General features: G+C 42.0%; 1 protein-coding gene across 9 annotated transcripts in view; it reads right to left on the reverse strand.

The window, feature by feature from the left end:
* Window positions 1–15,873, reverse strand: part of CAP2 (cyclase associated actin cytoskeleton regulatory protein 2) — a 105,855-nt gene that overhangs the window by 29,427 nt on the left and 60,555 nt on the right. For 7 of the 9 annotated variants that reach the window (XM_053246690.1, XM_053246695.1, XM_053246694.1 and 4 more), the window contains one exon: window positions 9,693–9,770. The exons of 1 other annotated variant lie outside the window; for it this stretch is intronic. In XM_053246690.1, coding sequence (XP_053102665.1) covers window positions 9,693–9,770 — 78 coding nt within the window. The remainder of the gene's footprint in view (window positions 1–9,692; window positions 9,771–15,873) is intronic. One more of the 9 variants, XM_053246696.1, reaches the window with a different exon arrangement.

The following is a 15,873-nucleotide window of genomic DNA, read 5'->3' on the forward strand; positions in this document are numbered from 1 at the left end:
TTTTTAAAATTTTCATTTTCTACCTTACAAAGACATATATAGAGCATAAATTCTCTTCATGCATATACATTCTCATGAACAGATACAATTTTAAAATCAAATTTCCACCTTAAACACATTACAACAGATTTATAATCACTGGACAGTTTTTGAATCTATAACTACAATTCATAAATACATACAGTCATGCCTAGCCTCTTTGATTGATAATGCATTCCTTAAATACCCAACGATTGGGTTTTAACACTCCTTTATTATTATTATTATTATTATTATTATTATTATTATTAATTCGATTCAATTTCTACCTTACAAAGTAGTTTATCTATTTATAAAGTTTATCTATTTATATATATATTTTTTCTGTTTGGAGATAAGCTGTCATTTTTATTAACAACATTAGACAAATATACTTTTTTTTTGGTAACTTGTCTCCCAACCCCACCACATACACTTTTGGTCTTTGTTCATCTCCCCATTTTCCTGCATAGCTCATTCTAGCCAATGTTAGAGGGAATTTACTTTCTAATAGATATATAGCCTAAGAATTAATGAGTATTTAAAAACTATTTTTAACTGATCCCCACCCCTCCCACCCACCCCCCACTCCCATCTTGGGGAATAGCCACAGCTGCAGGGACAGCTGGATTGAGACCTCCAGCACCCTATCAGGTCTAAAATTGTTGTTTGGCTCTAAGTGGGAGTTTGATTACCTGTCTCAAAAGAACTTGATCACCCTCAGAGATTCTTTTTCAGTGACCTACTTCAGTTACATCAATCTCTTTCAACCTGAGTGTTAAATATTAAATACAAAGCACACTGTAGCATAAACCTTCTGCTTTGATAATCACAAGAGGAGCCCCATAACATTTTGCAGAAGGGCTTTAATCTTTTCACACAGACACACATGCACAGCAGCCGTCTTTGTCTCTCTAGCACACACTCATAGCTGTCATATCTTGTACACACCCAAGTCGCTTTCTGGAGGGGAAGCCCTTCAGTCTTTGCTCAGTATAGCAGGTTGTGCAGCTTCCTCATGTCCAGAGCTGCTCTCAGAAAAGCTGCCCAGCTTGCTCTCATGAAGGTTATCATGGTATGTTGGGCTAGGTTTACTGTATGTGGGGCTTTACGGTGAAAAACTGTGCCTTGAATTGTTTCCACAAGAGAACATTCAGCCAGAGCAGATGTTGAACATTGTTGTTATGTGCTTCTGGCAACTTGCTTTGTTAGGATAACAGCCGTGTTAACTAAGCAAAATTACAATTGGAAACATTAGCAAAGACATTTTGCTAAATGTGAGAATTCTGGGGTAGTAAAGTGTCTCCAAGTCAGAGTCACGGAATACATGCCACTTGAGCTACATCAGAAAGTCTAAACAAACTGGAACCACAAATAATCTTGTACAGATACTACTGAGGTGCTTCACATGAGTGGCTTAGTACGCTCTCCCCGCAGACGATCAAACCTGTAGCCCTGGGCAGCCGGATCTGCTACCCACCGGCTCTGTGGGCGGGGATCGGGGGCTGCTCCAACCTATCTTCAGGGATCGGGGGCTGCTCAGCCCCCGGAAGTACCAGGATGCCCCGCGCAAGTGTGCAGGGCATTCTGGGGGAACCCCCAGAACCAGGAGGCTGCTTGTAGCCTCCCGGCCAGGGGTCTATTTGTGTGTCGCCACGCACCGCAGCGGCACATGAGCAAATAAAGGAAGTTAACAGAGCGCTCACTCCATTAACTAAGGGGAGGGGGGTTTAGGCGGGCTAACTGCCTTGGAATAGATTACTTGTTATCTATAGCCAGCGTGGTGTAGTGGTTAGAGTGCTGGACTAGGACCGGGGAGACCCGAGTTCAAATCCCCATTCAGCCAAATACTTGCTGGGTGACTCTGAGCCAATCACTTCTCTCTCAGCCTAACCTACTTCACAGGGTTGTTGTGAGGAACTTAAGTATGTAGTACACCACTCTGGGCTCCTTGGAGGAAGAACAGGATATAAAATGTAAATAAAATAAAATAAAATAAAATAAAATAAAATAAAATAGTTGTGCCTATTGACAAGAAACAAACTTCATCTTATGCTGGCACTCCGAGAGGCCTTTGCAGGATGCAGGTTTGATCCCAATCCTCATTCATAATGACTATATAGTTGTAGCAACACACCCAGCTAGAGAACTTTGAGAATAGTTTACGTTTATTTATATTTATATACCTCTTTTCAACCAAAAAAGTGTTCAAAGAGTTTTACATAGCAAAAACAATGGGAAAATTGTTTCCTGTTCCCAAACTGAAAACGAGAACACAACAGAGACTAGGGATGAGCCGAACTAGTTTGACTGCAAAGCTGAACCCTACGTTAGGGCTGAGCTACTGACCCAGAAAAAATTCAAAAATTCTTTTACAATCGCCTGATTGCCCAATTGTTTTGCAGGTTGGGTAATAGGTAGTACCCACCATGCCCTACTGGCCCAATCCGCTTTGGTGTCCCTAGGAGCTACCCATGGGGAATAAATGGGGTGGTTTGAGTCCCCATTATTCCCTATGGGCTAACCAATTCAACAAATGAACTGGACTAGCTGAGAGGTTCTATTGAAACAGTTCACAAACCAGCAGTCCAGTTTGAATTCTGTTAGAATTCGAACAGAACCATGGAAACTGATCTGTGCACACCCCTAACAGAGACACCAGCAACAGCCAGAAAACAAATGTTATGCTCAGTTTGAAGGCATTTTTTAAAAAAATTAGAACATGAAGCCAGTATGCCCATGAGAGGTCATCAAGGCCAGCATCAGCACGAAAGTGCCAGGGGCCTAGCGCCTCGGGGGGACCCACTCTTGACATATGCTCTGGTTTCCTGGGAAAGATTAGGAAAATCGAACAATCAGTGATCATCACCAGCACCTCATTGCCATGTAAGCAGATGTGGGTTTCTTTTATTTTCAATGGACCAGCAGCAGCAACAACAGGAGCAGCATTCTAACTGGAGGCTACTTCCCACCATGTTCTCCCCACCCACTACACCAGGTAGCATTGTCGGCGGGGGGGTGGGGGCGGACATGGCAATCACCAGCCAGAACAGTGTTGTTACTGCTGCCAGCCCACCAACAATGAAAGAAACCATATTTGCCACCTTGGTAAAGGAAGAGATGCCCATATAGATAGGATACCCAGCAGAGGTCACTTTTCTTAGGGTCCTCTCAAACCTGGAGCAAGAACTAGCATCTTGGGTGGGGGGAGAGGGAGAGGGAGAGAAGATGGACAATATAAAATTACCTCTCTCTCAGCAACTGTTTGCTATTTTGGCTGTGGCCAGGAGTGCTTTTTATCAGCTTTGGCTGATATGCCAGATACATCCATTTCTGGAGACAAATGACCTTAGAACAGTGGTACATATGCTGGTAACCTCTAGGCTTGACTACTGTAATGCACTCTATGTGGGGCTGCCTTTGTACATAATTCGGAAACTACAATTGGTTCAGAATGCGGCAGCCAGATTGGTCTCTGGGTTTACCCGAAGGGACCATATAACACTGATTCTAAAAGAATCACTGGCTGCCAATAAGTTTCCGAATGAAATACAAAATACTGGTTATTACCTATAAAAACCTTAACGGCTTAGGTCCAGGGTACTTAAGAGAGCGCCTTCTCTGTTGTGAACCCTGTCGCCTATTAAGATCATCTGGAGAAGTCTAGTTATGGTTGCTGCCAACCCATTTGGTGGCAATTCAGGACCGGGCCTTCTCTGTGGCTGCCCCAGGGCTTTGGAACTCACTCCCTGCTGAAATAAGAGCATCTCCTTCTCAGTTTGTTTTTAAGAGGACCCTGAAGATGTACCTGTTTTCCCAGGCTTTTAACTGAAATCTAATTTTTAAATTTTAACGTGTTTTTATCTTTTTATGAATTTTAAATGTTTTATATTATATTATATTTTAATTTTGTACACCTCCTAGAAATTTCTATGTTAGGCGATCTATAAATTCAATCAATCAATCAATCAATCAATTTAATAAGCTTCCTGTTTTAAGTTTCCCTTAGAAGTGAAATTGATCAGACCAGACGTTGCTTGTGATCCTTTGTAGCCTATGTCACCACTCAGTTGACTTACAGCAGCCTATGAGAAGCAGCTACAATTGGAAATTAGGACAAAAAGGTCCACCAAGGTTCCCTATCTCTACCCCCACCCTCCATGATGTTTTTGCTTTCCTCTGTAACATTTATGGTGGCTGAAATCCAGACTAATGCTGTAATAGTGCATCAGAGTTGCACACATACAACGTTGTGTAGCTGTGTGGAATGTTCAAAGTTGCATATTCTATTGTGCTTTCGTTGCATTTGTGCCACAAGGGTTGCGGAACAGGGCCTGACATCCAGACTAGTGTGCTAGCACATGGAGAAAAGCTGAGCGCACTTAAGAAGTTTGCAGAGCTGCACAAAATTGTGGTGCACAACCACTAGTGGAAGATCTTCTCAGGGACATATACAAAGTTGTGCTACAAGATTGTACAACACATTGCATAACTTCTTGTGCAGCACATTGTGAAACCTGTTGTGCAACACATTCTGCAACTTGTCAACATCTTCCACTAGCACAAATACTGGTTTGGAACAGACATTCCTTTGTTTGCGAAACATCCTTGCCCTATGCCTTTTTGCTAGTACTACAGAATTACACAATTGCAACACCAGCCTGGACTGCAAACTCTCCAAGTAATAGAATTATCTAGCTCAACATGTTTGTCCAAGTGCCACATTAGTCTGGATGTCAGCCACTGTCTTGAAGTAGCTGATGCTGGATCAAGGCTAGTGTCCTGGCAATTGGCAACAACAGTGGAAGTCAGTTAAGCACTGTAATATTTCTCAAGTTATGTTTTTACTGACCATCACTGATATGACATAATATTAAGGGTTATGCTGCTCTGAATTCAGCTACTAGGAAGTATGGTTCAACATATCTGCCTCTGAAACTGACACAACTTTCTTATATATGAAAAAAGTCAACCCCATTAAACTCCTTTCTGCTTAGCATCTGACGAAGTGGGCTACTGCCAGAAATGTTCATGCTCAAATATATGATAAAACATCTTGACAGTAAGTCTGCATAGTGCTACCAGATTCTTTTTGGTTGTGTTTACCATAATAGACTAACACAGGAATCTAACAATTATAAAAATACAATTTAAAAGAAAGTATAAAAAAAGAGGATGAGGCATAAATGTATTATTCTCAGGTGTTTCTACTATGATTTGAAAAGAAGCATCTTGTGCCACAAGAGCAATTTTCAAAGGCCAGATTCAAAATATACACTTGAGTGTATACTCAAAAATTTTCAAAAAGACATTGATGAAATTAATCAGTATAATCAAAATTAGTTTTCATAATTACAAAGTTACTGGAATCAATGGCAAAACTCCCTGTCATTTATCCTTAATCTTATATTTTGCAGAAGATGACTGTCTTTTTTAATTTTTTAAATAGCGAGCCCCTTCAAGATAAAGAACCATTTATTCATTCATCTGCTATGTAAGCTGCTTTGGAAATGTTTTGTTGAGAAGAAGTACATAAATATTCCAAATAATATCAAATGAAAATTATATTTCTAATGAGATTTAAACAATCACAGTTTTCTAAAAGGTGGTTCTGCAGGCAACAGCTACAAGCTGGTATACACAAGCTATAATATCAGATGACAGTTTTGTCATGTGATGGCTTCCACTTAACATATAAATATAGAACATGACCATAAAAAGTAACAGAACATTCACCCTGCAAAGTAATTTATTGTAGTTGATGCAGGATTGGCATGCCAGCTGGAATTATCTTCTCTGTTCTTGCTATTTCTGCATATGCTGAGAATAAAAGGCTTCAGGATGAAATAAAATGTAAATATCGCTGGCAAAAGCAAATCTGAAAATAATGGTATTGAAAGAGCTATTGTTTCTGACTTTCTGGATATGCATTTGTACAAATTTCTGGATATGCATTTTCTACAAATATGCATTTGTACAAAATAAATCACTGAAATTTCAGTAAGAGGGAAACATTCCAGGTTCATTATAGCATTGTGTTCTTAGCTCTCTTTTGAATTGATCCTTCTAATAGTTATTACAGCAACACCCTTATCATATTTACTGTAGAATTCACCTACATCTTTAAGCAACTTTCCCCACCCCCCATAAAATAGCCACCCCTGTGTCCAACATGACAGGAACTCTATAAATCCTCTCAGTCTCCACAGTGCTGTTTCTGAATATCTGCAAAGCTGCTATGCCGTAATCACAACTAGCTGGCTCATTCACAGCTTTACATTACTAAAGCAAACCGTCTAGACAGCTGAATGACAGAATTACTCGCTTTTCTGTAGCATTTACATGCTGTCATCTTTGCTTTTCTCTGCTCTGTGAATTCTGGTAAATTAATGGTTGGCTTTCCTGTTTGGATTCCACATTGACTTTGTAGCTTTAGGCTATAAATACAAGACAACCTAGATGACATCACATTGATAAAGTCACCGGGGAGCTCCTTTTCTTCTCTTTCCTGGTCTGTCCTCTACGTATTAGGTTTTTTTTATGCTACAGAAAGCCATCCGCAAGCCTGTGCACCACTGCAAAATCAATGACATATTTCTTGCTTTCAACATGGAGAAGTGAAAAGTGATCAGACTGCTTGAATTTGTGCTGTTTGTAATGGAAAATGTTCCTTAAACAGTTGCCATGCAGAATATATTTTGCACAACAAACTTTCAGCTGTTTTCAGTCCACACTGTGATATTAAGATTTGCAAATACACAAAATATTTTATAGAATATTTTATAGAATAGATTGTTTTGACACAATCTAAAGAAGCACAAGTGTTAGTCAAGGAGGTTCTCATATAAGCAAATCAGTTCTACACAAGGAAGTTGTTTTCATGACCTGAGAACTGGGTAGGATACTGCTAGCTGGGGTAGGGCAGGCCATGAGAACAACCAGGATCCCTCTCAATCCCGGCACTCCACTGCCAGGTAGCCTGGGTTTTAAACCTGGGCTGAAAGTGAGGTAGGAGGATGCGCGTGCACTGCCTGATTGTGTGGGCGAATGGGCTGCTGACGCCCATAGAGGCCAGGTGAAGTAGCATCCCAGCAGTTGGGAGGTATCCCAATTCACTGTTTGTGGGGTATCTGGCGGCCCAGATTGTAATCAACTCTACATTATTTAAGGGATGGCTACTTTCATTATTTAAGGGATTATTTATTTATTTATTTAAAATATGTATACCCCACCCCTCCAGTACACTGCTGCTCGGGGAAGCTTACAACAATAAAATGGATACAATAGTTATTTAAAGGATAACTACTTTCATGCTGCACACAATCCTAGATCCTTTCCCAATATAGGGCTAATTTACATGTGCCCATCAGTGATGCTAAATGTTCCTATATATGTTCCTATATATCTTGTAATTTGTTCTTTGCCTCTTGTACTGTGTCTCGATACACAGTAGATATCACTGGGATGATTACTATCAATCCTGTCAAGATTATGAGTGTCCCTACATGCAATTAAAGTTCCATTTAATTTTTCAAAAGCCATCTTTCCTGTTATGGCAGGGTTGCTCAACTTCAGCCGTCCTGCAGATGTTGGCCTGCTTTCTATAAACAGAAAGTTGTGCTCATGCAAGGGGTCCTTGCACAAGCAGAAATGGAAGGAGCTTCTGCTGGAGGTGCAGCAGTATGCTAAGGGACTGGGTGCTTCTCACTGGTGATAATTTTCTTATTGAGGAACCATGGTATACTACCCTCCAACTGCTCTTCATATTAAGATGGTAATATGATCCAAACCTACTTGTGGGGTTATTTTTGGTCATTCTAATGTCTTCATGAAACTCCTGAATGCATAGGAAAACAGAGTAAGAGGTATGCTTTCGAAGTAATATATATTATTGAAGGCAACTGGTTGAATTTTGATTTGTGTGTAATAGCCTTATAAGTAGGAAATACTGCTGCCTCCTTTATCTCCAATTATTTTAGTAGTATTTTCAGTACCTTGATCTATGCTGAGGAGGACTTTTTAAAATTTATTTGGTGTTATTGTTTGCAATAGAAGTTTGACTGTCTTCTCTTTTACATTTGTTTTAATCTCATGCTGGTCACTGACCGAAATAAAGAGATTGATTGATATATTATTGACTGACTATGTATTAATATAAATGGGAAAGCCTTTGAAGTCAGAGCCTCCACCTGTGAATCCCCAATAATTATTTATAGGTGTCTCTCTGTAGCAATATTTGGTCTGTACATTTATTACGGAATTTTGGCACAAGGCATTATGTACACTGATGCAATATGCTAAGAAGAGAAAGAGAAGAGCGTAGGCGGAACAGCATGTTCATTCTAATCCCTGTTATATTATGATGCTAAAAACCATCTTGGAAAATGTTTGGTGCTTACCTTTTTATTAGACTATGGGTTCGACACACGAGCAGTATGTAGAGCAGAAAAGGGGTTTGCGAGGAGAGAGGGTTTGACCCACTCTCCCCGCAGACAATCAGGGAGCTCTCCCCTGGGGGGCCGGATCAGCTGCCCAGACGATTACCAGCTCCATCATGGAGCTGGTTGGGGTGGTGGAGTTTGAGGGCTTCCTGGCCCCCGGAAGTCCCATAAGGCTTCTGGGGAGCCTTCTGACCATGAGAGCCTTGCTGTAGCCTTCCAGCTGGGAGGCTACTCATGAGTCAGTGTGGCACGGAGCCATGCCAAACCAACACACGATATTTTAACCCGCTTTTCGGGTGTTCCTGTGCCCGGACCTTGAGTTAAGCAGCGGGCCACTTAAGAAGGCTCGCTGCTGCATAACCGCCGGGAGCCGCATGGCTCCCATTGGATCTCACGACCAGCCGAAACCGGGCTGGGCTCCCTTAGCCCCATTTCAGTTGGTCGTGGGAATAGCCTTAAAAATGTTTCTATTGCAAAACATGACAGAAAACACTTGCTTAACATGAATGGCAGAGATAAATTTTACAATTAACAGTGGACATGAAAAGGATATAGGAAGAACAGTGCTATAAGAATTGTATTGCTGGATCAGACCAAAAAGAACAAATCCAGCAATCTGTTTCTAGCAGTAGCCAGCCAGATGTTCCCAGGAAGTTCACAAGCAGAATGTGATGGAGATATTCCCTTGTCGTATATTCCCAGGATCTTATACAATTCTTTTAAAAATCTATCATTTATCATTTCTTTTTACCATTTCTTTTACGTATCATTTATTTTTAAAATCTATCCTCTATCAAACATTTCTTTCAAAAAGCTATCATGACTAGTAGTTGCTGATAGATAATGGTCCCAAAAAGTAGCTCCATAGGAGTAAAACAGGAAATTGATAGTTACACTGAAAAGTCAATGAACAATACAATTGACAAATGCAACTGTGATGTTAGTACAGGACCCAGAACAATCTTGCTCTTTAGAAGAAAACCATGCAAACAAGTTTTTGTTGTTGGGACTCTGTTTTACTGGTTGAGCATATAATGATAAAGTATCATATTTGCCTAATACCTTGCTTCAGTAGGTTAGATCTGCACAGCACTCATAATTGCATGGTCTAAACTTGGTCCTATCAGAACTAACTTGAGATGAAGAGCAAGGCATTTATGTATTATATATAAAGCATGTATTCATCACTATAATCTAAAAACAAAAATGCCATCTCTCACACCTATGTCTTACCTCCTGAGGTTCTTGATATTGCGAGGTTAACAAGAGAAATGCTCTTTGTGCTTGGAAAGCTGCACGGACCATTTCTGCCTGGGAAAAAAAGGGAGGAAACATGCGAGCTATGAGTATAAAAATTCAAATCAAAAAGGGAATTATTTGTTTTGGGCATGAACAATGACTGCATAGGACTACAAAAATAGACTTCAGTGACTACCAAAATCCTAATTATCTAAATAGATTTACAAATCCTAATTATCTATACCCAAAGTAACATTTTATGTTGCTCCAAAGTATACAACACACTTCCTACTACTCCCACTTTTTATTGCAGAGATGAGATTCAAATATGAACAGTTTTTGTTACCGTCACAATAGATGAACCAACCACATTCCACATATGAGTGGCTTACTTTAAAGCTTACTTTAAACAATTACTCTTATATGAATCCTCTTAGGTGATAGTACAATTTGAAGGATAGTCTGATATATATGAACACACTTTTAACATATGTAGTTTTTATTTATTATTTTTGCATTGATTTAAAACATAAAGAGTTAAAAAGGAAACAAAGTATCAAGAAAGTATCCATAAAGCCAATACTTTCATCAATAGATTAATACAGATTCAGGTTTAAGCGTTTATTAATTCGGGGGGGGGGGACTAGAAGATAATAACTGAAGATAACTGAGCCCTTGATGTTTTGATTTATTTCAGTATAAAAACAAAAATGTTAGTATAGGGAGACATTGTAGACGGTTTTTTAAAATTACAATTACTACTACTACTACTAGTGATATTTATATATCACTTTTCAACAAAAGTTCCCAGAGCTGTTTATATAGGATAGACAGACAGACAGATAGATAGATAGATAGGAGAGAGAGAGAAGCTTTCCTGTCTCGCAAGATAAAAAATTCATCCAATCAGGACCGAGCTAGGCACCCTAGGGGCCTACCTGAAGGGGGCACCAAGCTGAGCTTGGTAGCTTGTTGTTGTTGAGTGTACTGCCTTCCATTTGCTAGTGGGGGGAAAGTAGAACCAGGAAAGATCTTTCCCTGCCTAAATTACCTCTTACAGTAAGAGCAAGAGAGAGAGAGCTAGGTTCAGAGAAGGATGAAGGGAAAGAACTGGAGAAAGGGAAGACAAGAAGAAGCTGTAGAAGGCCTGTGAGACTTACATGGGATCCCAATTAAGGGTGTGCACAAAACCGGCTTGCCTGGTTTGGTTCGAGTCCGGAACAGGCTCTAACTGGACCGGGCATGTTAGGTTTTATGCACCCCTCCCCCTGGGTCAGCTCGAGTTCCGAGTCAGTCCGGGATTTGAAAAGATTTTTTAAAAACTTTTTTTAAATCACTCACTGCCAGGCCAGGGGTAATTCTGCTGCCTCCAGGGGTTGCTGTCTGGGCACACAGACAAATAGCCCATGCACATCAGCTTTCAAACCGGCCACCAGGATAGGGCCAGAAAAGACTGGGGGGAAGCCTTAGAGACAACCACCACCATCCCACTTGTGGCCATGGCAGCACACCCCAGAGGAGTCAAAATTACCCCCGGTCTGGCAGTGAGTTATTTAAAAAAATCTTTTTTAAAAAATGTTTTGAACCCTGGATCAGATCCAAGCCCGCCCAGGGGGTTCGGCTCAAGGTCGAGCGAACCAGGCCCAGCTCGAGGGTAAACCCTTGAGCTGGCCCAGTTCAATGGTGAACTGGCTCAACCACAAGCCGGTTCACACATCCCTATCCAATGGGATCCCATTACAGGCTTTCTGTATCAATTGGAGGAGGAGAGCACTGGCAGGAAAGCAGCAAATTACTGGGAGGTAACTCTGGGCCCTTTTCATGGCATTGCTGGGAAATCCTGAAAACAGTAGGGCCTGTTAAAATACCAGGCTATGTAAGCCTTCGCAAACAACATGGCAACATTGATAAATTGAGAATCCCACAGTATATCCTTCAGGAATTTGTTATACATACTTCTTGATATCTTTGATATTGAAATATACTTCTCTAATTATTAAGCAGATTCAGGACAAAAAGGAGAGTCTTTTCCACACAATACAGAATTTAATTAAAGTCATAAATGGCATAGGAAGAGCCCAGAAGAGCGCCTTCTTCAGCATTATCCCCACTGAACATTAAGGTCATTCTAAGAGGTCTGTCTAGTTGCCGCCAGCTTGTCTGGCGGTGACTCGGGATCAGGCCTCTTCTGTAGCTGCTCGTGGTCTGCAGAATGCGCTCCCTATAGATATTTGAGACTTAACGTCATTACCTAACTTTGAAAGAGCCTTAAAGTCACATTTTTTTAGCCCAGCTTCTAGTGACTTAAATGTTTTAATTGTTTAAATTGTCAAATGTTTTTAATGGTTTATTTATCTTGTTTTTATTCATGAGAACTGCCCAGAGCCTCTAGGTTAGGTGGTAAAAAATGTAATAAATACATAATAATTTCTGTGATCACACAGAGGCCACTTGAAATGGCATGTCTTAGCTGTCTTTTCCATGCAACCTATGATTTTTCTGCATCACATGAGAAATTTCTACACCAGCACCAGCTGTCAGAAACAGTGGTACTACCATAGAATCTTTCCATACGGGTGGAAGAGCTACATGATTAGCCACGCTACATATTACAGAAGCAATGTGGAGAAGGCACCACATGTAGGCTATTAGCTTTCACATGTTAAAGCTAATGTGTTGACTGGTCTCGTGAAGGCTTTAGTAAAGGATTAGACCAATTCAAGTAGAACAGATCTTATCAGTAGTTGTTAGCCATGTGTCAAACTCAGTTCCCATGCAGCTGAGGGTGCAGAAAGACAAAGGCAGTCTGTATTCCGCAACAGCGTGTCTCTTATTTACTCAGACAACAAGAAAGCCAGACCCAGAGGTTTGTAGAGGGGTCAGGAAGTGTTAGGGGATGCACTATGGTCTGTTGGTGCAAAGAAATTTCATTGGCTGATGTGGCTGCAGTTCCTTTCTTTGGCCAAAGTTGGGTGGTGACACACAAGCAACACCACCAATGAACCCCCCTCAGGTCACCAGTCCAGGAATTTCTCCAGGCTCAGGTACCGACTCCATCAGTTCTCCATGTTCAGAGTCAATATTGGGAAGTTCCTAATCTGACCCAGTTATAATGATCTACAGTGCTAGTTTAGTTAGATGTCAATGAGCCCATGACAGTAATATGTTCAATTCAAACTTGTGAGATACATATTCAAAATGTGTTTTATACATTAGTCTCATTGTCTTTGGGGAAGTATCTCCCAGGCTCATACGGTTTGCAGTGAACTAGCTGCAGTGGTGTGTGGATAAATGAGCCAGGGATGATAAAAGCAAGCTTCATGTTACACAAATAATAGCTAATAATTTGAAGTTGCCCAGACGGTAGTGTCTGTGGCATGGGGTGCCCACATCCATTTCCAATGGTGTGTCCCTCCTGGGAAAGGATGCTTGTCATTGTCCTCCATGCTTTGGCAGCACCCCAGATTAGACTACTACGATGTGCTTTGTGTAGGGCACAGTGGTCCCTCTAATTTCTTTCATCTCTGTGCGGAATAGGTTTTGTTCTGGGTGGCAATATCAAGGCATTGTGTGCACACATGCATTCAGAGTAGGGCCTTCCTAATTCAGCCTGAACAGGATCTAAAATTAACTGAGTGGACATCAGAGAACTTGTGAGAGTGTGCATGTGAGCATGCCTTAGAGGGAACAGTGGAAAGGCAGCCTTTGAAAAGAATTTTAAAGCTACAACCAGTAGCGGCTCATGAACGCTCTGCTGGGGGGGAGGCGGGAGGCATCTTTAAGGGAAAAGAAAGTCACTGCTTACCTCCGCAGCGTGCCTCCCAGCAGCCCCTGCGGCGGGGAATCGCCGCCACCACTCACCTGGCTGCTGGCGGGGGCTCGGCTCCGTTTATGCCAGGTGAATGGCGGCGGCGATTCCCTGCCGCAGGGGCTGCTGGGAGGCACGCTGCGGAGGTAAGCAGCAACTTTCTTTCCCCTTAAAGATGCCTCCCGCCACGCCCCCCCAGTGGCGTGTTCACGAGCCGCTACTGGTTACAACTGAACCAGAATGCAGCAGCCAAGTTGTTAAGTAGGATTCCATACTTATTACTCTTATAAAATCTGTACCACTCATAAGCTTCCATCTTGTTTCTAGTTGCATTTCAAAGGTGCTGTTCTATCAGCCCTAAACAGTCTGTGGCCAGGGTACAGAGGAAGACCATCTTCTCCCAGATAAACCTGCCAGCTTGCTCAGGTCCTCCTCAGAAACTCTGCTTCAGATGGCCCCAACATCAGAAGTCAAAGGTTTGGTGATTGGGCCTTTCTGTTGTGGTGCCCAAGCTTTGAAATTCTTTCCCTAGAGTTTTTAACCTACTATCTTTCTTTCCGTCCTTTTGTAAGCAAATCAAAATGGTTTTATCTGGTTAAGCATTTGGGGAGGGAACAGTATAAGCTTTTTAAGGATATGGCTCTGCTACTGTTTTACTTTAGCTGCTTAATAAGAATTCAGTCTTTGGATATTTACTTGTTTTATTTTGTTTATTGGCATACACACTTGGTAGAAAAGCAATGATGCTAAATATATCTCTATCTCTATACACACAAACATACATAATATATCATTTTTAGAGGACTCACAGTGCTCATATTATATCAGTATTCTTTATAATAGCCTGTAAAATAGATAGTATTCTCCCTACACTGGGTAAATCAACCCTCAGATGAACTGAAGATTTCAGAGTTTGGTACTACTGAAAAAAACTCAAGAAAGCCATCTGGGTGATGGCTGAGTGTGAGCGTTATGAGACAGTTTGAAAGGGAACTCAGAAGCAGGGCTGGGTGAATGATGCAGATTTCTGTACTTCCATCACATATCTTCTCCCTTGGATCATGCTAGGTTTTTAATTAGGATACAACAAAGGATACACTTACTCTCAGAATGCAAAGAAACAAAAGGGGAAGAACTGGACATTTTCCAGACCACGTTTTGCCTCCTACTGTTACACATACTGATTAGGGGTGTGCACAGACCGTTCGACAGAGAAGCAGTCCACCACGAACCGGGCTGGTTTGACAGTTCGATCACAAACCAGACCAGCTTCTAGGAGAGGCAGGCCAGTCTGAGATCAAACCGAACCAAGCCTGGTTTGTGGTGGACCGGTTTGCCGCAGTTCTGTGGGCTGTGCTTGTAATGGGGAATCCAGTGAGGATTCCCCTTTACAAGCAAAGGCTTGAAAATGCTTCTAAAGGGCATCTGGGGTGGGGGATATGGTTCTGGAACCAGGCCGCTATGCAGGCAGGCGACTAGTGGGAGTGCCAGAATTTCAAGGACCAGTAGGCACCTTACATCTACTTTTAAAGTTGCCCTCTCATCCACCACCACCCTGCTGCCCTTTAGAAGCATTTTCAAGCCAGGATTCTCCTTTACTTGTAAAGGGGAATCCTCACCAGATTCCCCGTTACAAGCATAGCCCACTGAACTGGTTTGATCGAATGGAACGGACAGGGCCGGCCGATAGGTTCAACCGAACCAGTTCATAGACCAGTGGTTTGGTTCGAATTTAGTCCAAATTTGAACTGAACTGCAAAAATCAGTCTACGCACATCCCTAGCACTGGCGTGCCTGTGGGTGCATTACACTATACAGGGGCAGAGCTGTAACTGTGTGCATGGATTCCAGAACCTGTGCACAACTGCTGTCAGGGCCACCATGCTGGGCACCCGGTGACCTGCCTGCCGCTTCTTCTCTCCCTGCCACACATGAGGCACTCCATTTCTCCCTGCTGGGCGCATGCAGCGGCAGCAGCCTCTGAGGAAGTGGCTGGGGTCGGCTGCCCTGCTCCTGCCACTCAGCCACCACATGCAGTGGGGAGAGAAGAGGCATGCGAGGCCACCCTCAGGCAAATGCAGTGTCCCCAATGGCATGGTGAGGAGAAAAGCAGTTCAGAGGAGCAGCTGCTGGGTGTCCATTGTGGCAAGTGTGTCAGCCCTGACAGCACAGCGAGAAGAGGCACGGGGGAGGGGGCACCATCAAGTTATTTATTTATTTATTTATTACATTTCTATACCACCCCATCCAAAGGCTCTGGGTGGTGCACAACAAATAGTCCGTTGGGTAGCATTCCCAAGCTGTGGGTCTAACATTCAAGAGAGAGTGCATTTCTTAAAAGACAAAGACACTTCTCCTGTACTGGGA

The sequence above is a fragment of the Hemicordylus capensis genome, chromosome 4, assembly GCF_027244095.1.
Source record: "Hemicordylus capensis ecotype Gifberg chromosome 4, rHemCap1.1.pri, whole genome shotgun sequence".
Taxonomy (NCBI): domain Eukaryota; kingdom Metazoa; phylum Chordata; class Lepidosauria; order Squamata; family Cordylidae; genus Hemicordylus; species Hemicordylus capensis.